The sequence below is a fragment of the Globicephala melas genome, chromosome 20 (assembly GCF_963455315.2).
Source record: "Globicephala melas chromosome 20, mGloMel1.2, whole genome shotgun sequence".
Classification (NCBI taxonomy): Eukaryota; Metazoa; Chordata; class Mammalia; order Artiodactyla; family Delphinidae; genus Globicephala; species Globicephala melas.
In genome coordinates this window covers 38,485,916-38,508,377 of record NC_083333.1, presented here as the reverse complement: position 1 = coordinate 38,508,377, position 22,462 = coordinate 38,485,916, and the positions used below count along the sequence as shown (strand labels likewise).

General features: G+C 61.1%; 1 protein-coding gene across 4 annotated transcripts; it reads left to right on the top strand.

Moving 5' to 3' along the window:
• Positions 1-2,933: 2,933 nt before the first annotated feature.
• On the top strand, positions 2,934-21,460 carry ADAM11 (ADAM metallopeptidase domain 11). Of its 4 annotated transcripts, XM_060290280.1 has the most exons (27): positions 2,936-3,095; positions 3,551-3,726; positions 12,247-12,323; positions 12,472-12,538; positions 13,538-13,623; positions 13,705-13,780; positions 14,194-14,260; positions 14,329-14,396; positions 14,740-14,814; positions 14,895-14,966; positions 15,173-15,339; positions 15,878-15,962; positions 16,078-16,168; positions 16,285-16,336; positions 16,845-16,944; positions 17,027-17,098; positions 17,208-17,300; positions 17,673-17,753; positions 18,298-18,348; positions 18,447-18,510; positions 18,713-18,812; positions 19,016-19,135; positions 19,227-19,395; positions 19,485-19,599; positions 19,687-19,777; positions 20,428-20,445; positions 20,967-21,460. In XM_060290280.1, the coding sequence occupies exons 1-27, from the start codon at positions 3,029-3,031 to the stop codon at positions 20,980-20,982; spliced, it is 2,316 nt and encodes a 771-aa protein (XP_060146263.1). In that variant the 5' UTR covers positions 2,936-3,028; the 3' UTR covers positions 20,983-21,460. The 4 variants fall into 4 exon arrangements, with proteins under 4 accessions (XP_060146264.1, XP_060146263.1, XP_030704832.1 ...); XM_030848972.2 differs by having other exon boundaries at positions 20,428-21,460; XM_060290281.1 differs by lacking the exon at positions 19,016-19,135 and having other exon boundaries at positions 2,934-3,095; positions 20,428-21,460.
• Positions 21,461-22,462: the final 1,002 nt, after the last annotated feature.

Below are 22,462 nucleotides of genomic sequence, written 5' to 3'. Positions count from 1 at the left end.
GCAGGCCTCGCAGACTAGGCAGGGGGCCTAGACTGCCTCTGTTGGCAGGAATCCCTGCCCACCATGCCGCCCCAGGGCGGAGGCAGCAGACACCCCTCCCTTACCTGCAGCTGCTGCTGGGACTAGGTCTTGGTCCCACATACGCCCAGCTTTGCCCCTGTGCAGGAAAATTTGAGGGGAAAATTGGCTGAAGGGCAGGAAGAATGTACAGGGAAGGAGGCCCCCAGCCTCCTGATGGTAGGAGGGCTCCGGAGAGAGGACTGGGGGTGGGGACCAGAGCCTAACATCTCCCCAGAGGGTGGCCCGAGGATGGCATCAAGACAGCAGTGGCCACCAACCTCTGATTTCTTCTGCGTGGGGAAACAAGTGATGGGCAGAGGGTCCAAAGGAGCCCACCATAGCTGTGGGGTTAGGGTGAGCATTCCCTCAGGGAAACCAACCCCTGTTTGAGGGGGAGACACAGGCCCTGCCCTCAGGGGCCCCCATCTAAGGAGAAAACCATCCTTGCTATCAGGGGCCAAGTAGGATGGGGCGGCAATCCCTACTCTTGTGAAGTCCCAGGCTGAGCAGAAGCTGTCTACAGCCGCCACCCCCGACGTCAGGCAGGAGGTTGCGTGAGGGAATTGAAGCAAGCTTGGGAGTGGCGTGCAGCTTGTAGCAGAGCTGCCACTGAGGACAAGGTGGGGAGGAGGGGACTTGGGTGAGGAGTGGAGTATGGTCAAGGGAAGGTCAAGCTGTCCAGCTGGGTGTGCTCAAAGCTGGGAACCCAGAGAGATAAGGGGCTGTTGGAGGCCAGTGGGCCCTACAGTTGAGCTCCAGGGGAGCTGGGCCAGAAAGCCACGGGAGACGTGTCACTCAGGACCAGCAAGATCTCCCCACCAGGAAGACCAAGGAACCAGGGCCACAGAAGTTGTAGGAATGTGCTTCAGCCTAGGAGGTCCGGGCCACAGACTGGGGTCTCTGTGTGGTCTTGGGCATGTTGCAGGAGGGTATCCAGACTCCCACAGGCCCAAAGCCCTCCATGGTGAAATGAAACCCTGGGAGGCCGTGTAACATGGCGAGGGTAAGGTAGGACAGACTCACCCTGGTAGTGTCTGGGGTGCCAACCAAAGGGGTAGAGGGTGGGATAGATGGACCAGATGGGCCAGTCCCTTCTAGGTCCCAGATAGAAGGCAAAGGTGGGGATAGGGGTGGCCAGGGAGGAGGGGGACCCTGGAATATGGGATGTACCTCTCACCGACCAGCTGTTTGACTTTGGGAGGCTCGTGTAGCCTCTCAGAGCCTTAGTTTCCCCACCTGTAAAATGAGAAACACAGTCTCCCCCTCCTGGATAATTGTGGGCTTCCAGGGAATATCACACAGTAGGTCCTAATTCCTCAGAGCCCCTACACCCTGGAGGAGGTTTCCAAGATGTCTCAAGGGTGAAGGAACAATTGACTCAGACTTGCTGAGCATCTGGGTCTGGAATGGCAGGTGGTTGGAGGGGGGTGGGGGGAGTCACCCTGTTCCCAGCATTGATGTCAGCGCCTCCTGGGAAATCACCTTCTCACCTCTCCTGGGCCTAAAATAGAGCTGGGGGGGCCTGTCATGAGCCAGAGGCAGCTCCCTCCCTGGCAGAGGCCCTGGGTCCCTGGGGAAGCAGAGGACCCAGCAAGGGGATCCCTGCCTCCATTCCTGCTCCTCAGTGATCTGTGGTCTCCCAGTGTGGGTGTGAGGATGCTCTGGCTTGGGGCACAAAGTCAGGGTGAGGCCTCACCAGCGGGGCTCACGCGTCTTACCACACCCTAACCCATCACTGACTCTTAGGATTCCTAGCAGGGGTCAGAGATCCCAAGCCCCCAGTGTGGGCACCCACTTTGCCCAGGAACCTGGGAGCTGAGCTGAGGGCACAGCTGGGGAGGTAGGTTGGGAGGCCAGATGGTCTATAGACGGGGCAACCTAGTTTGGCGAGAGAGGGGAGGCTGGGGCTGCAGAGGTATCTTCTGCTCCTCAAAGATGTGGGCTGGCAAGGGAGGGACAGAAATTGGACATGCTAACCTCATGTAAATTACCTGGCTAGTTTATATATTTAGGGGAAGGGGAAAGAATTGAGGTGTCCTGTGTGAGGGACTCAGCCTAGTGAGGGGAGGACCCCCCGGTGACAGCAATGCCTGAAGCCCTCCTGGAGGCAAGGGCGTCATTCGCCCAGAGAAGGAGGCTGCTGGATGGAAAGGGGTCTGGCCCAAGCGTTTGAGAGGACCCAGCAGTGCCCTACTCCACCGGGAGAGATCCCAGAGGCACTCACTGAGTTGGGTTGGCCGCAAGAGCCCCTGCCCCTCGCTTCCATCCCTGCGGCCTCAGCCTTCCCAGCTCCAATAGCCTTCAGTGGAGCAGGGCTCTGGGGGCTGGGTCCAGGGAAGCCCTCTCCCGGGTACGAAGCCAGAGGGGTGACCCCAGGCGGGGCAGCCACGCCCCCGCACCTCGATCGCGCGGGTCCCCAGAAGAGCCGTCACCAGATCAGAGCCCGGGGGTACCTCTGTACCCTGCCTCCCTCCCCCTATGAATCGACAGGTCCTCGGAGCTCCCCAAGCAAGGGCAGCCGAGGGGATCGCGAGGTGGAAACCGCGTGCGCCCAGCCCTGCACCTGCCGAGGGGGCCGAGGAGGGGCGGGAAGGCTGGTCCCGGGCGGCGCCTCTTTTGTCCTCCCGTCGCGGCGGCCCCGGCCCGGCCTAGCTGCGGGTGGGGGTGGGGGGCCGCGGGGGGCGGGGGCGGGCCCTCGGCTCACGTGCTCGCCGCTCGGCTCTTAACCCGGCCCGCAGCCCCGGGGATGGCCGCGGCCGGAGCGCGCTGAGCCGGGCGTCCTCCCTGCCGCCGTCGCCGCAGCCGCCGGCCCGCGCACCGCTCCCGCCCCTCTCCCGCCCCTCTCCCGACTGCCCGGCGCCCCCGCCCGCGGCTCCCGCAGCCCGCGCCTCCCCGCCCGCCCTTCCTCCCGCCCGCGCCGCGCAGCTCGCCGCCGCAGCCCCCGGACCCGGAGGATTATGAGCGAGCCATGAGGCGGCTGCGGCGCTGGGCGTTCGCGGCGCTGCTGCTGCTGCTGCCGCTGCTCCCCTCGCCCGGTGAGTGACCCCCGCCCGGCCCGGCCTCGGCGCCCCCTCCCTGCCCCCGCCCCGGGTTTTGCGGCGGTTTCTGCTGCAGCCACATTTTCCTGCAGTGCTCGGGGTGACAGCAGGTCCAGAGCGCGGGAGGGCGTGGGGGGGGGAGGGAGGGTGCGTGCACCCACCTGTCCACATCTGCCCCCCACCGCGGCCAGCCCCCTGCCGCCGGCCGGCGGACTCTGCAGGTCTCTGAGGCTTTGGTGGGGGGGCAGTCGTGACGGTCGGGCTGGAGTGCAGCTCCTGGCCCCCTCCCCATCGGGTTCTTGCCTCGGCAGGGCAGCAGATCCTCCCACCCAGATCCCCTCAGGGTTCCAGGGGCCACATCAGAGTGGGGGATGGGCGTGCCGTACCCACCCCATTCCCGTCTCTTGCCCCATGGTGGGCATCTGTCTGCAGCTATGCCCTTTTCTCCCCAGGTGTGGGGACCCGGGGTCCCGCCGGAGCTCTGCGCTGGAGGGTCTCTCCCCCGTTGGGGGGCCTGGAAGCCCCGGAGGTCACAGAGCCCAGCCGTCTGGTGGGGGAGAGCTCCGGGGGAGAGGTCCGAAAGCAGCAGTTGGACACCAGGGTCCGCCAGGAGCCTCCTGGTGGCCCGGTGAGTGGGGCCGGCAGTGAGGCCAGGGGGCTGGAGCAGGCCTTAGAGCCCAGGGGAGACCACGGGGCAGCCAGGGCTTGGGCGCCTGCCTCCCCAGCAGCCGGCTCCTGCCGCTTCCCCTTCTGTACAATGGGCTACCAAGGGAGTGCTGGAGTCCACTAGTGGGAGCACACACCTGCCCCTCTCCAGGCCCCCTCCCATCAGGGTGGGGATCCCCTGCCCTCCGCGGACCTAGAAGGCCCAGGGCTCAGTCCAGCCTTGGTCAGCTTTCCGCCAGCCCCCTCTCCTGCCAAAGCAAGCCGTCCTACACCAGATGGGGCTTGGGGAGGGCAGTGAGAGGCAGGAAGAAGCAGCTAAGAGGCCAGTCAGGGGTTAGGGCTGCTGGGTGCCCGCCACAGCCACCCTCAGTGGGCTTTTTTGGGGCCCAGCTTAGTGCTTGCTTCTGCCTCAGTTTCCCCCTGTGCCCTGATCGAATGGTTGTTCTCCTTTCCGTTCTCGCTGTGGGTGGGCCTTGGGAAAATGTTCAAGGCCCCAAGCTCACTCACAAATGCCCACTCCACTCACCCGCTGTCCCTTTCAGCTGCCAGGCCCCTCCTGCCTCCCTGAGGAAGGTTGGGAATGAAGGAGATTAATTGCAATTAATAATTAATTAATGTCATGTGAATAATAATCACCCAGATGGAATATTCATTCAGCATGCCTAGGCTCTCCAGGAGCTCGAAGCTGAAAGTTAGCCAGGCCAAGGGGTCGGCGAGGGCAGGACGGCAAAGGCCTGGCAGAAATAGGAGGAGGAGAGAGACTCAGAGGAGTACAATCAAGGTCTGGGAAGTTTTGGCAGCTGGGAGTGGTGGGAGGTAAATTGGGCTGGGCAGAGGGAGGAAGCAGGGAAACGGAGGCTAACATTGCGGACATCTGTCAGACTGGCTTCAGGCCCTGCCTAATGTACTTGGTTAAAAGCCCTTAGGGGGGGTGGAGGGGGCTGTGGCGTTGCCGGGGGGTGGGGGGGCGGGGGGGCGGGGGTACTCGGGGAAATGGAATGGAGCAGGAAGGCGGCATGCATAATAGATGGACCATCACTCAGGGCAGTGTGGAGTGGGGGAGGGGTGGTTAATGGTCCTGAGCGGGCAGGCCTGGTGAAGATGGGGAGGGGTGGGGGGAGGTGGGCTGGGAGGGAGGGGAAGGCGGTGGAGGCTGCCTTTGGGGCCTGCCCAGGCTCCCTGGCAGGTGGTAGATGGGCAGTAGGGATGGTCCCAGGGCCAGGGATAGGGTGTCCTGGCTGGGTTTGGCCCTTGGTCTGACTTTCTTCCTTGGTGGCCCCCTACCTGTGAACCGTGCACCCCAAGCCTGTGTTGGCTGGGGGTTGGCTGCCGTTCCTGGCTGCTGGGAGTCTGACTGGTGTCTTAGGGGATGTCCAGATTGGAGGATGGGGTGGTACCACAGTGGGGTCAGAGGACAGGGATGAGGGAAAGCCGGGGGGCCAGGGAAGGATGAAGAGTGGGTGCTCTTTCAGCTTAGTCCTTCCTGAAGAGAAAGAGTGGGGGCAGGAGCCTGAGGTATGGTGGTACCTGTGATGGTGGGGAGACGGGGATGGGTGCGCTTGGACTGGATGGGTTGAGTATGCAGAGGATGGGGGAGCCTCTCTGGGTGTCTCTCTGCTGGGTGAGTGGGTGGCATGTGTGCATGTGTTACAGTGTGTGAGTGACCAAGTCTGAATAAGCCCAACCGGGTGTCTGGAGGGTAGGAGTGGAGCTTCTGCGGAGCTGTGGGGCAGTGGTCACGGTCGCTTCCAGTGGGGATCTCTCTGGGACTGAGCCTTCCCTGGGACCTCCCTGCAGCCTCCCAATGAGGCTCACTCATTGCCCTGACTTGTCTGTACCCCATTTTCCCCTGGGGTGGAATTCTTACAACTCCGTAAGGTGGGTAACTTTTGTCTGCCCATTTTGCAGATGAGCAAACTGCGGCTCAGAGAGATTAAGTAACTTGCCCAAAGTCAGTGAGATTTTAATCAGTGGGGTGATGTTCTCCAAGAGCAGGGCTCTTCCCACAGTGCCGTTCTCCCTCCAGGCACTCTCTGGGTTTTGGCATGGGGGTGGGGGTGGGGGGGCATTTCCCAACCTCCCTCCCCACCCCAGCCCAGCACAAGGTGGAGGAAGGCCAAGGGAGACAGAAAGACATGTCCAGAATATTCCCACCTGACCGGAAGGAGGCCCCTCTAGCTCCCACTTGGCATTTCTCCCTGGAGCACTTCTGGCCTCAGAACCTCAGGGGCCGATGGTGGAGCCCGTGCAGCATTGAGCCCAGTGTCCCAACAGGAAGCGTCCCACCCTGCTGCTGTGTGGTTTTGTCTGAAGTTCTTGCACCCATTTGGGATCTCAAGCCAAACAAGGTCTTGGGTCAGCAGCAAGATCTCCATCTGCTGTGGGTCATGTGACAAGTTTGGGGGCACGTGCGGGCCGGCAGGGCTGGGATGGTGGGAACCAGGGTGCTCACCTGCTCTGGCCTTGGGCCAGCACCTTTCTGAGCCCGGATCCCTCAAATCAGGATGATGAGAACATTGATCTCAGACCCACCCACTGCCAGGAGGTAGTGATAGGGAAAGACTCCTGGCTTTTGTGAGGGGGGACCAGGGAGAGCGAAGCAGTCCAGGAAGGAGTTCGAAGCTAGAGAAATTACAATTTACTGGGCCCTCAATGGGACAGGCACTGTTCTACCTTTCTATGTTATTAATTTATTTCATCCACATCACAACTCCAGGAGGTGGGGCTATTATTATTCCCATTTCACAGATGGGGAAACAGGCACAGAGAGGTGAAGTAACTACCCCAGGTCACTCAGCACTTAAGCAGCATGGTCAAGCTTGATTTTCAGGGCAGCCCTCTTAGCCAGTGCATGCCGCCGGCCCCTCGCTCAAGGGTACAGCAAAGAAAGGCCCAGGGGACTCTACCCTCCTTGCCACGGCTCTCAACATCTCACTTCTGTCCAGTTTGGAAACAGGCTAGGCCTGAGGCCGAGAGGTCGGGGAGCTTCTGGAAGTGTAGAAATCTGGGATCACAGGGAGCCTGCAGCTGGGTGTGAGGCGGAAGAACAAGCAGGGCCTCAGTGTACAGTTGGGCTGGTTGTTCGCTGCACAAGGGTGCCCGGGCCAGTGGGCTGAATGAATCGGAGGACTCGTGAGGCTGCCTGTGTTCTGAAGGGACCCTTTTTCTAATCCACACGAAGCGGCTGTGCAGGTTGTGCCGCCCCCTGAAAAACCCAGCCTCCTTCGGAACCACGGAGAGGGCAGGATGTGAGTTAGTGAACGGGGGCGTGGAGGGTCCCAGGCCCAGGAGTCAGCTGGTAGAGGGGACCTCAGTCACTGGGTTGAGCTCCTGTGAGAGCTGCCCAGACCAGCATTTGCCACCTGAAAGCCCTTAACCAAGGACGTGTGCTGTGGTGTCTGCGTTTTCTTGCTGAGGAGGAGTGGGGGGCAGTTAGGCAAGGCTCAGTCCTCAGCCCCTTGCAAGATGGCAGTCACGGGCAGGAAGCCACAGGGCCTGTGCCTGGAGCCCTAGTACCTGACCCGGGCCAAGGTCACAGCTCTGACCTGGGATCAGAGGCAGGAGGGGGTTCCTGGGAGGGGGCTGGTGGCTGGAAGGATTTGTGCTGGGCCCAGCTTGCTCCAGGTGGGCCCTGAACGAGCCCTGCCGTGAGGTTGGGCAGAGGGAGAGTTCCTGCAGGAAGCTCAGCTTCCATTCGAAAGGCTGTACCTGTGGCTTTGGCACGGGACAGCCTCAGTGGGTCCTGGCTCCCCTGCTTCTGACTGAGTGGCCTGGGCAAGCCTTCCGAACCCCACCTTCCCCATCCATGAGATGGGGGTAACAGTAGTCTCTACTTCGCCCAGGCTGCTGTGAGGATTAGAGGAGATGATGGGTGTCAGGTGTCCTGCCTGGGATCCGGCAGGAGCAGATGTTCAACATCTGGCCTCCTGAGTGTCCGGGGCCAGGTGTGGCAGGAGGGCTGGGTGTCAGGAACAGGAGCCAGGGCATTTGGGGTTACCTGTCAGACTCCGTGCAGGGTTGGGGGAGGGGCAACGTGGCAGGAGTCTTAAGTCCTCCCCAGCCAGACTCCAGCCTGTGGGCTTGGCCTCACCAAAGCACCCCTCCTGGCTGCCTGGAGGGACCCAGCTGCCCAGAGTCTGTCCCCAGAGAGACTAATGACCCTGTCAGGAGTCACTCTGTCCTCAAGCATTTAGGTCAAATCCCATTATCGGAAGTTGGTCCAACTGTTCTCACTATCTGGGACTCCCGCTGTCCTGCCGAAAAGTGCAGGCCCGGCGCATCTTGGGGGACCAGGGCTGGGAAGGCGGGGATTTCTCCCAGGTGGGGCTCCTGCCTCTCTGGCTTCTCCCCCTCTGCCACCACCAGCCCACGCGGTTTCTCCAGTGCCTCAAAGCCCTGTTCAGCAGGAACATTTACGCTTCCTTTTTCATTGATTATTATATTACTAATCCTTGTGAGAAAAACACATTTGAAAGGGCTTTCATTTAGTCCTCATGACAGCATCATTTTACCAGTGGGGAAACTGAGGCTCAGAGAGGGTAAGCAGCTCACTCGGGCCTTCTGATGCCTTTCCTTCAACATAAGTGTTGAGCCCCTGGGCAAGGAAAAAGGTGGGTGTAGCCCGAACCCCAGGGGACTAAAGGCCGCCCCTGTGAAGAATGGAATCAGTGACCAAAGAAATCGATGTGCCCGAGGTCCCAGGGATAGAGAGGGGCCGAAGCCCCGTCAGGTGGGGTCGGTGGGTGCACGCCCTGTGGTCGCAGACGAGGGTGAGGAGAAGGTCCTGGGAGGAGATGGAAGCTTGGGAGGAGGGATTCAGGGTAACTGTTTGAGGGGTAGCGCCTGGATGTTCAAACTTTCTGAGGTGTTTGGGAACCCGAAAGATATTTAGGCTTCCCCTTCCCGAGACTGTGATTCTGTAGGTCTGGGGTGGAGGCCTGGCATCTGTATTTGTGATTCTGGGACTTCAGTGGGGATTTTGCCTTCTTGCCTCCACACTCATATCTGGTGGGGGGCAAGCAGGTGCCTGGAGAGTGGACCAGCTGGCGACAGGGGAGGGTGAGGTCACCGCAGCCAGGTGGTCACAGCGGCCATGAGAGACAGGAACTCCGGCCCGAGGGTGAGCCTCGACCCAGCTTCTCCCAAGCATGGCCCTGGGCCAGTCACCTCCAAGTGTCCCTCCCTGGCGTTTATAAAATGAGCACCAGACTGCCCGGGCAGGTTGAGATCCAATGAGCCTGAGCACGTGACAGCCAGTGGCCGGGGAGCGAGAGGCAAGCACGGGGCACAGGGTGGAGGCCCGGTCGGCCGGTCACCAGCAGCGCTGAGCTGGGCGCAAAGGAGGGCAGCAGTCGGGGACAGAAGGGGCTCCCGAGGGAGGGACTGAGGGATAGCGAGAGAGGTCAGGGACAGGTCTGGCAGGATGCAGGCCAGGAGCAGTTTGGATTTGACAGAACATGGGCTGAAAGCTCGGCTGGGAGTGTGTGGGTTGGTGGGGGGAGGTTAAGACTCTGGTGCCAGCAGGAACCCCCTACCCGGGCGCCTGGGGTCCAGAGGGCCTGGGGACTGAGGTGGCTTTGCCTGATCTTTCTCTTCCTGCAGACAGGGGGTGTCCCCCCCAGCGCCCCTGCATCGGGCCAGGTTAGGCAAACATGCCCCATTATCTACTTTCCGTCCTCTTCTTCCCGTAGCCTTTGGTGGTTCCCCCAACCCCTCCTGGGCTTGCCTCCCAGTCCCAGCAGCTGCCCTTGCACTGCCCCAGGATCCCACCTGGCCTGAACCCTGTGTCCTGCTGGGAAAGAGGGCCTCCCAGCCCCACAGTTAGGCCTTGCCAGGTAAGGAGAGGGATGAGGCCTCAGCAGGCTGCAGGAAGTGGTGGGGACAAAGGCCACCTGGCGTCTGCTCGCGCATCGGTCCGGGCTTTACCCTGAGTTGGGGTCAGCTTGGTCTGCAGAGAGAGTGGGGAGGCCAGATGGGTTAGCTCGCTGACTTTCTGAGTGGGGGAGATTCTGCAAGCACCAGGGTCGACTCTTCCAGAATCCTCCAGGCCCAGGACAACCTCTGCCACACAAGGCAACCTTGCAGCCTTGCATCTGGGCTCATCTTACCATTTTCAGTGGGAAAATCTGAGGCTCAGCGAGGTTGCTGGATTATCCCTGAGGCTACCAACTTTAGAGAGCGGAATCAAGGCAAGGGGCCTGGACAGGCTGCTCTCCTGGGTGGTCAGCATAGGGGCCGGGATACAGGCTTGTCAGTGGGGGCCAGAAAGAAGAAGCAGGAACAGACCTGAGGGCAAGAGAGGGCAGAGGTGGTCCAGACAGGGGTGGGTAGGGAAGGCAGAGATAGTCCAAGTCCAGGAGGGGAGAGGGAGGGCAGGGATGGTCCAGACAGGGATGGGTGGGGAAGGCAGAGATAGTCCAAGTCCAGGAGGGGAGAGGGAGGGCAGGGATGGTCCAGACAGGGATGGGTGGGGAAGGCAGAGATAGTCCAAGTCCAGGAGGGGAGAGGGAGGGCAGGGATGGTCCAGACAGGGATGGGTGGGGAAGGCAGAGATAGTCCAAGTCCAGGAGGGGAGAGGGAGGGCAGGGATGGTCCAGACAGGGATGGGTGGGGAAGGCAGAGATAGTCCAAGTCCAGGAGGGGAGAGGGAGGGCAGGGATGGTCCAGACAGGGATAGGTGGGGAAGGCAGAGATAGTCCAAGTCCAGGAGGGGAGAGGGAGGGCAGGGGTGGTCCAGACCAAGGAGTTAGGGTATTGGGGACAGAGCTGGTCGAGGCCCAGGGGCAGGGGGAGGGCAGGGGTTGTCCAGGCCAAGGTGGGGAGAGGGAAGCAGTGACTCCTTGTCTTTGACTTTCTATTTCAAATCTGGTTGACGCTCTAGGGCCTCAGGATGGAGCTTGGAGCCTCGGTCAGCCTGGGGTGGGGTGACTCAGTGTCTTTGGGGCTCAGAGGGCTGCCTACCTCACCCTGACTCCCAGGGCCTCTCATGGACACTGGGCCGTTTCCATCTTACCTTACCGTTGAGGGGAGAAGGCCCTAGAAGTTGGTTCCCTAGGCTTGAATCCCAGCTCTACCACTTCTTAGCCTTACGACCATGGGCATGTTAGTTAGCCTCTCTGTGCCTCAGTTTCCCCATATGTTAGATGAGGATAACATTAGTATCTATCCCACTGGGTTGTAGTGAAGATCAAATACGATGATACTTGTAAAGTGTTTAGAACAGTGCGTGGCGCACAAGCGCTCATGAAGATTAGGAATCTGGGTGGCTGATCAGGAAGCCGACTACACCAGGCTATGGAGTTTTGTGACATCGGGGCTCCCCTCCATCTTGTAACCTGCTCCCCCCGAAGGAAAGGCAGCCAACAAACTTCCTCACATCTGTACAGCCCAGTGATGGGCCCCTCATCTGGGGATCTGGATTTCAGTCTCCTTAAATGGACGGGGATGAACAGAAGGCTCCAGCCCCCCTCAGGCCCTTCCTGTGCTTTGAGATCTTTTGTAAGACCTGAGGCTTGGGCTGGGGACGTGGGACCCGAGAGGCTGACTTCTCCTCAGCCCAGACTCTCCTGCCCCTTCTTCTCTTGGGGTCGCTTTCCCTCCAGGCACACTAGCGTCAGGTCTGGAATCCGTACCCGCTACAGTAGCTGGGCACCCAGGCCTGGGAGGGCAGCCATCTTGCTCAGGCCTGGTACGTTGCCATGACAACCTGGAGCCTCCCAGCCCCACTGCAAAGGCCCCTCTGAAAAATTTATCAGGAAAACTTCCGTGTTTAAAAATTAACCATGGGATTGAAATATCAAAGATGAGCTGCTTTGGGCGAGGCAGAGGGCAATGGACTTGGGGGTAGAGGAGCCACGTTCTTTCCCCGACAGGATGGCATTTGCCCATCATCCCAGCTTCCAGGGGCCCTGCGATCATTTCTAACCCATTCCACCCCTGTCTGCAGTGTACGAGGCCTCCTCCATAAGTTGAGGCTAGGGCCAAGGTAGGGGGACAGGAAGGGAGGGGCCTGCTTCAGCAGGGCCCTGGGGTCACACTGCACCCCATCTCCTGTTTGCCTTTTTCCCGTGATACTTCTCGGGGCCTCCCTTTAGTTCACCTGTGGGTGAGCGTGGCCCTGCCAGCAGCAGGGAGGGCCTGGCGTGAGGCAGTGGGCAGGCTGAGCTGCCCCTGCCCATCCCTACCGTAGACTGGCCCCAGGGCCATACCAGAGAGGGTGGGCTGGCACCCAGAGAGCCAGGAGGCCTGTGCCCCGGGATGCGTGCTCCTGCCCCTCCCCCCAGGAAAGGAACAGGGTCTTGGAGGAAGATGAGCTTGGAGGAAAGCATCTTCCCCCTAGATCAATGGTACCCACAGCTACTGGGCCTGGGTCATCCCCTCCCCAGGGCTACTCCCCTTACTGGGGTTTCGCCAGTCCCCCCAGTTCCCACCTTCAGGCCTCCCCAGGTTGACTCCCCTTCTGCCTTCCCCCACTTTCTCCCAGCCTGTCCACCTGGCCCAGGTGAGTTTCGTCATCCCAGCCTTCAACTCAAACTTCACTCTGGACCTGGAGCTGAACCAGTGAGTGTGGCCTTGAGTCTGGGGGAAGGGCAGCAGGCGGGCAGGCTGGCTGGGGCAGGGCACCTGGATCTGAGCTGTGGTGGGACCCAAAGAGGACCTAGCCCCACTGTGACCCGCTCCTTCCTCCTGCCCACTCTGTCTGTTCCAGTCACCTTCTCTCTTCGCAATATGTGGAGCGCCACTTCAGCCGGGAGGGGCCCACCCAGCACAGCACCGTGAGTGCCTTTGGAAGGGGATGGGGAGGTGGTATGAAGGGACAGGTGGCCGGTGGAGATGGGGTCTGGGGTATATTCTACACTCGGGTTGGGCCTGGCCCCTCCAGGATTGGAGTCGGGGTGGCCTGTCGAATGGCATGGAGTCCTCAGCTCCCCTCGCCCAGCTCCAGAGGGCTGACCCCCAGCCAGCCTGTCTGCCAGCATGGAGACATTCCAGGACCCCCACTGCTCCATGCCCAGAATCTTCTGGCAGGGGGCGGTTGGGGCGACGCCCCTCTTGCTCAGCACCAAGGCCCTGGGAATTCCGGGCTGCCTGGGACCCCAGGGTCCCAGCCCTGAAGGCCCAGGGGTGCAAGCAAAGATTAATGGGTGTCTATAGATAGCCTCGGCCCTCCCCCTCCAGACTGGTCAGTAATCGGAGCACCAGTAATTCTGCAGGAAGCAGAGGGGAGGGGGTGCTCGTCCCCTCTGACCTGTGAGCCTGGCCAGGAGGACACACGCTGCTCACGTTTCCTCAGCCACAGACCATGCGTCCAGGGGTGGCCCACAGAGGCTGTGGCGTCTGTGAACACACCGTGTGTGAAATGGTGTGTGTGTGTTGGGGGTGAGTCCATAGCTTTCATCTGATTAAGTGAGCGGATCCGTGGTAAGTGCTTAGAATGGTGCCTGGCACCCAGTAGGTGCTATATGAACGTCAGCTATTCTTCTCAGATGAGTCTGTGATCCCTGTACCAGCCCCAACTCATGGTTAAGAGCCACTGATGTGCCCCAAAGTCCTCACGTTGTAGGTGAGGTAAAGCAGGCCCAGAGAGGGCTAGGAACTTGCCCAAGGTGAAACAGCACATTAGGAGCATAGCCAGAGCAGAGCCGGGCTCCAGATCCCCAGGTGTATCCAGGGACCGCAGCCCTGCACACGGGGCAGCTTCAGCGGCCCTCACCCGTCCTCCTGCCTTCATGCGGGGAAGGGAGCACGTCCACTCACGCTCTCTGCTCCCCCAGGGGGCTGGAGACCACTGCTACTACCAGGGGAGGCTCCGAGGGAACCCGAACTCCTTTGCTGCCCTCTCCACCTGCCAGGGGCTGCAGTGAGTATGGGGAGGGGCTGGGCGGCCAGGATGAGCCTCCAGCCCTGGGGACGGTGGGGAGCTGCGTCTCTCTCGCTGCAGCGGGGTCTTCTCTGACGGGAACTTCACCTACATCATGGAGCCCCACGAGGTGGCCAGGCCTCAGGAAACCCTCCAGGTGAGCCCCTCCCTGGCCCCTCTGACAGCCCTGCTGCGCTCGTCCCAATGGCTGTCACCTCAGTGGCTACTGCTGCCTCCTCATCCTCCTGCCTTGGTAACCTCAGCCTCACTGCCCTCCCCCGTGCCCCCAGCTCTGGTTCCCTCCCCCGTGCCCCCAGCTCCAATGTCCCCTCTGTCCCCCAAGTGACCTCCCATCGGGCTCCAGTGTCCTTTGCCCCTGTCTCTCAGGGTGCCCCCAGGTCTTGACCCCGGAATCTGAGCATCTGGGAGATCAGATCCGACATGGGAGCTCTGGCCAGTTCTGGGTCACCCTGGGGTGGGGTGGGGGGAAGGGCTGGAGATGTTCCCCCGCAACTGGGCTCAGAGCAGATCTGGTCGGCCTCCCCAAGAACTAATTTCCCCTCATTGCAGGGACCCCTTCCCCACCTCATTTACCGGACCCCTCTCCTCCCAGCCCCCCTCGGATGCAGGGAACCAGGTAAGGGAGGGAAAATGGGGCTAGGGAGGGGGTCGACTGTGCCCCCCTCACCGGCACCCTCCCCCCAGGCTGCCTGTTTGCTGCCCCTGCCCATTCTGCTTCTCCGAACCGACCAAGGCTGAGAAGGAAAAGGCAGGTATGGGGGCCCGCACAGACCTCCTGCTGCAGAGGCCTCAGGCTGTGGCCGGGAGCAGGAGGTCACCCCCATCCATAGCCGGGGCAAAGGAGGGCTCAGACTGATGTGGCTGGAAGCCAGGGAACCACCTCTGGCAGGAAGCGCCCACCCTAGGCCCTACCACTAGTGTCTAGGCAAACCGAGGCTGCCTGCCCTGGTACCAAGGCTGGATGGGACCCGCACAAGTGGGGAACCGACACTGTCTCTGGCTGGAGTCCAGCCCCTCCTTGAGTCTGTCTGTGGCTTGGCCACGATGCCAGGCATGGAGGGGACTGATTCCAAGTGCCCACCTCCCCCCCGCCAGGTCCGCAGGGGCCACCCTACAGTGCACAGTGAGACCAAGTATGTGGAGCTGATTGTGATCAACGACCACCAGCTGGTACAGTCCCAGGCTGGGAGTAACTTTGGGAGGAGGGGCTGGAAGCAGACTGGCCCTCCGCCCACTCTCTTCTCTCCCAGTTTGAGCAGATGCGACAGTCGGTGGTCCTCACCAGCAACTTTGCCAAGTCCGTGGTGAACCTGGCAGATGTGGTGAGCAGCCCTCCCTTCCCTTCCCTGTCCTCCCACCCCCCACGCCACCGCAGGCATCCTCAGGGTGAGCTCTCAAGGGCACCGTCAGCCTCTGACCCCCACTTCCTGGAGGGACAGATTGAGACCTTCCTCCAGCCCTGTTCCCCCACACCCACTCCCACCCTCCAGCCCCAGCCCCCTCCTCATCTTCTCCCTTCCTGGCCCAGATGTACAAGGAACAGCTGAATACCCGCATCGTGCTGGTTGCCATGGAAACGTGGGCAGATGGGGACAAGATCCAGGTGCAGGATGACCTCCTGGAGACCCTGGCCCGGCTCATGGTCTACCGGCGGGAGGGCCTGCCTGAGCCCAGTGATGCCACCCACCTCTTCTCGTGAGTCCCTCACCCCATGAACCCTGCCAGCCTCTGCTGGTGGCTGTGGTGCACAGGGTTACTGAACATGGCTCTGGGCCAGGCACGCTTGCAGGGTGTGGGGACTGGGCTCCCCTTGTACCTACTCCCAGCCATTTGCAGCAGTGGCTGGGCATCTTCCCCTGCATCTTAGGCTCAGGCCCCTTTTCCCTACCACCCGTGGTCTTCCTCTGCCCATACCTCCCCTTCGTCCCCTCTTCCCCTTTCAAATGGTCCCAGCACCCCTTCCTCAAGGCATCCCTTCCAATGCCCTAGTAGGGAAAAAAATCTGATAAAAGATCCTTGCAGTTAGAGATGATCTATTAGGAATCCCTCATTTGGCTTAAGGGCAAATGAATCCAAAGAAGGGAAGGGAATTGCCTGAGGTCACACAGACTGACATGAAGGGCAGAACTCACCTCCTCATGGTGGGGGGGGGCTCACCTGTCTCCCCATCAGAGCCCAGGGGAGCCACCACGGGGAAGGCAGTGGGTTCTCCTGACAAGCCTCTCCCTTCCAGGGGCAGAACTTTCCAGAGCACCAGCAGTGGCGCTGCCTACGTGGGGGGCATCTGCTCGCTGTCCAGGGGTGGGGGTGTGAACGAGGTGAGCAGTGGGGGGGGCGTGGCCAGGTGGGAAGGAGAGGGGCTGCGAAGGGCATGAGCCCTGTGCCTTTGGGAGGGATGTAGACATCTTTGTGCTCCATCTTCCTCACCCCAAGTATGACAACATGGGGGCCATGGCGGTGACCTTGGCCCAGACGCTGGGGCAGAACCTGGGCATGATGTGGAATAAACACCGGAGCTCGGCAGGTATCAGTGAAGACCCTCACACCCCGCCCAGACCCACACTCTAGAGATGAAGAAGGTGCCCACGGGAGGGGGGCAGTTCTTCACCCTCCCTTATATTCACCTGGCTTACCTCTCAGGGGACTGCAAATGTCCGGACAACTGGCTGGGTTGCATCATGGAGGACACTGGGTGAGTTCTTGGGGACAAAACGGGGGAGGATCTTGGGCAAAGGGAGTCCTAGAGCGAGCACTGGGTGACATTCTGGACCCGGTGGCCTCAAGAGACCCAGCTCTCTCTCGGGACCACTCAGAATTCCAGGAAGCACAGCTGTCTGTGGACACTGCATAGGGAGACGCACATTCCCCAGCCGGACGCCCGAATTGTTCAGGCTTGTAGTGCGCACTGTCGCCACTGGGCACCGCCAAAGCCTCATTTGGAGGCACCTTCCCTCCTTGGCGCACAAACCTCCGACTCCCGGAGTCCTGAGGTTTCGGGGAGAAGCCAGGAGCGGCGTCCCCTGCCCACTCCCGCTTGATGGGCAGGCGGGAGGATTCTCATGCAGTGTCCAGGCACATAGATCTTCAGCCTCCTCGAGATGGTGACCGAGTCCGCCGGTGCACCCCATCCCAGTCTTGAGAAAGGACGAGACAGTGGGCTGGCGGGGACTTAGCGGCACGGCCCCCTCATCCCTACCCAGGTTCTACCTACCCCGCAAGTTCTCGCGCTGTAGCATCGACGAGTATAACCAGTTTCTGCAGGAGGGCGGCGGGAGCTGCCTCTTCAACAAGCCCCTCAAGGTACCAGCCCCAGGGCTGGGAACGTGGGAGCGGGGCTTGGGCAGGGTCCCGGCCAGACTCCCGACACCTCTTCCCCGTCCAGCTCCTGGACCCGCCTGAGTGCGGGAACGGCTTCGTGGAGGCGGGGGAGGAGTGCGACTGCGGCTCGGTGCAGGTGCGAGACTAGTGCTGGTGCCAGGTGGGGGGCGGGGAACGCAGGGGTGAGTGCGAGGGAGGGTCTGGGTGGGGAGGGTCAGGGCTCGCCCTTTCCCTGCGTCCCTCAGGAGTGCAGCCGCGCGGGCGGGAACTGTTGCAAGAAATGCACCCTGACTCACGACGCCATGTGCAGCGACGGGCTCTGCTGTCGCCGCTGCAAGGTGAGGGGGACCCGCCGCTGGGACGGGAAGGAGCGGGGACCGGGAGGGACCGGGCTGCGGACGTCCAGATAGGGGGCGGGACTTAAGGAGGAGGAGCCGCTGGAGGCAAATCTGTAGGGGCGGGGCTTGACGCGAAGAAAGCGCCAATGGGGAGGGAGGAGCTGGGCGTGCGGCCCTCTCCGTTCTGTTGAAGGCGGAGCTACGGGGAGTGGGGCGGAGCACCTGTTGAGAAGTAGCGGGGTGGGCGGAGCCGTGAACGGATCTGGGGGCGGTGCTGAGTGGGCAGGGAGCGGGCGGGGGCCGGGCCGAGGAGGCGGGAAGACGAGGGGTCGGTGGTTCTTGCTTGAGCCCCGCAATGCATCCCTTCCCTAGTACGAGCCGCGGGGTGTGTCCTGTCGAGAGGCCGTGAACGAATGCGACATCGCGGAGACCTGCACCGGGGACTCGAGCCAGGTCCGTCCGTCCCGGCCGCCCTGCGGAGTCCCGAGCGAGGCAACCACTATCCCTATCCGTTTAGCTCTGCTGGGTGACTGTTCTGCGCGCCCCTCCTCTCCGCTGCTGTAGTCGCCGCCGCTGATCAGCCTCCGTTTCTCATCTGAGAAAGGAGTTCTTCATGCCTTCTGGCTTTGTTCCTCCAATCGTTAAACCAGTATTTATAGTCTAGCGGGTGTTCCCAGTGCCTGGCGCAGTGCCTGGTGTCTACTAGGGATCACAGTGGATAATAATATTATTTAACCTCTAAGTCCTTATTACATACCAGGCATTCAGTGCTCCCAGCCCTGTGAAGGAGGTGCAGGAAACTGAGGGAGACTGGAGAAACTATGGGACCTGCCAATCCATGTGGTCTGAGTTCCCTCCTCTTGTCCTTGACCTGGAGGAGCCCTGGGACCTGAGCCCCCACCTGGTGGGCCTTTGGCACCCCTTTATTCTTCCCTGGAGCCGACCTCAGCTCCCAGTCCTGGGTCAGCTCTACTCAGTCCAGCCCCTTTCTCCGCAGTGTCCCCCCAACCTGCACAAGCTGGATGGTTACTACTGTGATCACGAACAGGTATGATGGGGTGGAGCTTCCACCCCCTGTGGGTCTCTGGCTCAGTGCAGTCTCTTGTCCTCAGTGTCTGTGTCCCTTGTCTCCTGTCTGTCCCTCAGGGCCGCTGCTACGGAGGTCGCTGCAAAACCCGGGACCGGCAGTGCCAGGCCCTTTGGGGCCATGGTGAGTCTTTGGCTGGAGATGGGAGAGGGGAACGTGGAATACCTGGAATGGAGAGGCTGGGGACAGGCTCTGGCTGAAATGCCTTCTGCCAGATGTGCGGCTCCCCAGGATCTCAGGGACCCAGCTGGACTTGGGGTCAGGCCTGAGGCCCCAGGTGGGTTCTGGAGTGGGTGGGGTGATGCCTGGCGTCATCTCCCTACAGCGGCTGCTGATCGCTTCTGTTACGAGAAGCTGAACGTGGAGGGGACAGAACGTGGGAACTGTGGGCGCAAGGGGTCAGGCTGGGTCCAGTGCAATAAACAGTGAGTAGTCAAAGCTCCTGGTTGGGCTTCCCCAGTTTTGGGGCTGGGGCTCTGGGGCTGGGCAGGGTTTTTTCAGAGATGGGGCGGGCTATGAGTCCCAGCGGGAGACTATGTGAAAAATCAGGGGGAGAGGGCAGATACAAAGTCAGTTGTTGGGTCTGAGGTCAGACTTGGGGCCCACTGTCTCCACACTACCCCAACAGGGATGTGCTCTGTGGCTTCCTCCTCTGTGTCAACATTTCTGGAGCTCCTCGGCTGGGGGACTTAGGGGGAGACATCAGCAGCGTCACTTTCTACCACCAGGGCAAGGAGCTGGACTGCAGGTGTGGGCTGGGACCATGGCTGGGGAAGGGGAGGTTGCAGCCGTGATGGGGTCGGGGGCAAGGGCAGAGGTCGGCTGTGCTGTTTCCCCAGGGGTGGCCACGTGCAGCTGGCCGATGGTTCAGACCTGAGCTACGTAGAGGACGGCACAGCCTGCGGGCCCAACATGCTGTGCCTGGACCATCGCTGCCTGCCAGCCTCTGCCTTCAACTTCAGCACCTGCCCTGGCAGCGGGGAGCACCGGATCTGCTCCCACCACGGGGTGGGTGCCTGGAGGTCAGGGATCAGGGGAAGGGCTTACAAGTGGGGACAGGGCCCTGCTCACCTCTACCGGCCCCACCCCACCTCTAGGTCTGCAGCAATGAAGGGAAATGCATCTGTCAGCCAGACTGGACGGGCAAGGACTGCAGTATCCACAACCCCCTGCCCACGTCTCTGCCCACAGGGGAGACGGAGAGATATAAGGGTGAGGCTGGAGCTGGCCAGGGTGGGGCTCCATCTTTCCTGTCCTCCATGACTGTCCCTGCCAACTGAGCCCTGCCCTCCTCCCTAGGTCCCAGCGGCACCAACATCATCATCGGCTCCATCGCCGGGGCTGTCCTGGTTGCAGCCATCGTCCTGGGCGGCACAGGCTGGGGATTTAAGTAAGACACACACATGGCCCCTGCACCCCCTGGCATCCTCTGGGGTTATCAGAACCCCAGGCTGTTGGAATTGAGGGGGCCTCCCTGAGCGGTTAACCAAACCGGAGCTCGCCTGTCACAATCCAAGCCAGCCCACAGCGTCTTGTCTTAACATTTAAAAAAATTGGTTGCTCACATTTAAAAAACCAGGAGATTTTACATTAAGAATCCTGATTTCCAGCTTCTCTTGAAATGTGAGAAGATGGGGGCGCCTTGTGCTTCAGTGCATCCCAGCCTGGCCACAGTGGAGCTGAGCAGGGAGCTGCCCGAGTCCTCAGTCCCCAGGCCCCACCCAGCCTACGGTGCTCTGTGGGCACCCGTGTCTGGGGCCCTCGAGCTGGTCTAACCCCTGAGTGTACAGAGGAGGACCTGAGGCTCAGGGTCATGCGGTGAGTTAGTTGCAGTCAGGACTCAAACCCAGGACCCAAGTTCAGTAGGTATTCCTGGTAGCGCTCCCTGGGCCTGTCATTAGCATCTAGGTCCTGGGGCCCCTGGCCCATCTCTGGGGCAAAGGGTCTCCCGGGAGCCAGAAGGCCCCTCCCTGGGAGAAGGACAAGGTCACAGACGGCTCCTTTTCCTTTCTCTGCCTGTCCTCTCCTTGGCTCCTGAAGAAACATCCGCCGAGGAAGGTATGACCCGACCCAGCAGGGGGCAGTGTGACGCCGGCCACGCCATCCCTCCCGCTGTCCCTGTCTCCTCCATCTCATTCGTCACCTCGCATTCTGTGGATGGGGAGCTGGGGCTGGTTCCTCCACCCTTGCTGTCACTGCTGTCACTACAGGGGTGGGAGAACCCCACTCCAGGAAGTGTCCTCGACTTGCCCCTTGCCCCTTCCTCCAGTCCATCCACCCCCTCAGGCCTTGGTCGTTTAACTCCTGCCCTTCCTACGGCCAGACCACCTCTGGCCCCGTGGACCCTGGAGCTGTGCCCCCGCCCACACAGGCCCTAACCCCTGGGAAGGGAGCCTACCTCTGCGTCCCATCTGTTTTGTCTTTCATGTCACCGCTGTCTGACCTCCCGCCAGATCCCCTCCCTGACCAGCCTGTGACTTGCTGTCTCCAGGGCCCAGCACTGACCTCCCAGGGCCCAGCTCGAGGGCTCTCCTGGGCCCTGCCTTATATCCTCCCCTGATGCCCCCTCTCCATTCCAGGTCTGGAGGAGCCTAAGTGCCCTCCCACTCCCTCCGAGCCTGGCGTCCACCATCTCGGCCCTGAACCAGGAGTCTGCCCCCGCCCAGCCACGGAGGGAGGCATCAAGCAAATGTCTTGCGGGCTCAGCCCTTCAACCCCCGGCCCTACAGGGGCTTGGGGCCGGGTTGTGGCCCCGCCCTCACACCACCAGGGTGGACCAGGCCTGCAAGGCATTTCCCCCATGGTCCCCCACCCCACCTCATGCAGCTTTGGCCTTGCACACCAACCCTCCCTGTGTGAATGTACCTTCCATCATCACAGATTGCCACAGCTCAAGTTGGGTGGGGGGAGGACTAGAGGGGTGCCCCAGTGGGGCAGGCAGCCACCAGTGGGCATGGCCTGGGATGGCCCCTCCTCAAAACCTGGCAGCTGGGACCAGGCAGGGTTTAAGCTCTCTGGGACCTAGTGGGAGAGGGCTGACATCTACATTCTTTTTTTTTTTTTTTTTTACTGAATCTCAACTGATGAATGTAACTTTGGGGGTGCTGGGCCAGGGCAGTTGTGGGGATGTTTCGACATTTGCAGGAAGGACTGGAGGAGCTGAGGTCTGACCATCCCCGCCGTCCCTCCCCTGGGATGGTCACACCTGGAATCCTCTCACTGAACACAGACGTCCCCAAGCCAGGCAGGGGCCTGGCATCCCTGCTTGCCCCCTCCGCCCAGCCCTGCTGAGCTTGGAGAGAAGTACGAGTGCTGATTCAAACCAAAGCTGCCTGTTCCGTGCCCAAGGCCTAGGTTATGGGTGCGGCAACCACATGTCCCAGATTGTCTTCAATTCCAAAACAACCGTCCTGCTGTCCCTGCCAGGACACATGTATTGGGGGGACGGTCCTAGAAAATACAGTCCCTAAAATAACACGGCACCTTCCCCCTTTCAAGAAGGGTGATTCTGACTCAGGGTTTAGGTGCCCCCTGGCGTGGCCTGGAGGTTCCCGGCTGGGCCATCTTCCCAGGGAGCACTCTCCCAAGGACGGAAGGCCAGGGGTGGCCCAGTGCCTGGAGGGTTAGGGGCTCTGCCTGTGATGTGCAAGAGGACGTAGGAAAAGGCAAGTCTCATGTTTGATCCTCAGCTTCTAGAAAAGTCCTCAAGTCCCTGTCAAACCCATTCTGCTCCTTAACCCCACTCCAGGGCAGAGTAGTAAGTTTACAGTCGTTTTCCCCATTAGTCCTCTGATCCCCACTGCAGCTGAGCCTGAGACCGAGGCTGGCAGAATTCCTCAGTCCCCCCACAAACACAGTCCTGCCCAGGGCCTTTCCTCATGACCCTCGCTTGGGACAGAGGAGCTGGCTCCTTAACTGCTGAAAAAAAGCCAGCAGGGGCAAGCTGGGGGTCAAGCCACCTTCCGGATGAAAGCCACAAATGAACGGAGCCCGTCTTCCCAGGGATACCCCCACCCAGACCAGCAGGGGTTTCTGAACACCCCAGGGCCTTTGAGCTGCCTCCGCCTGGGGCATC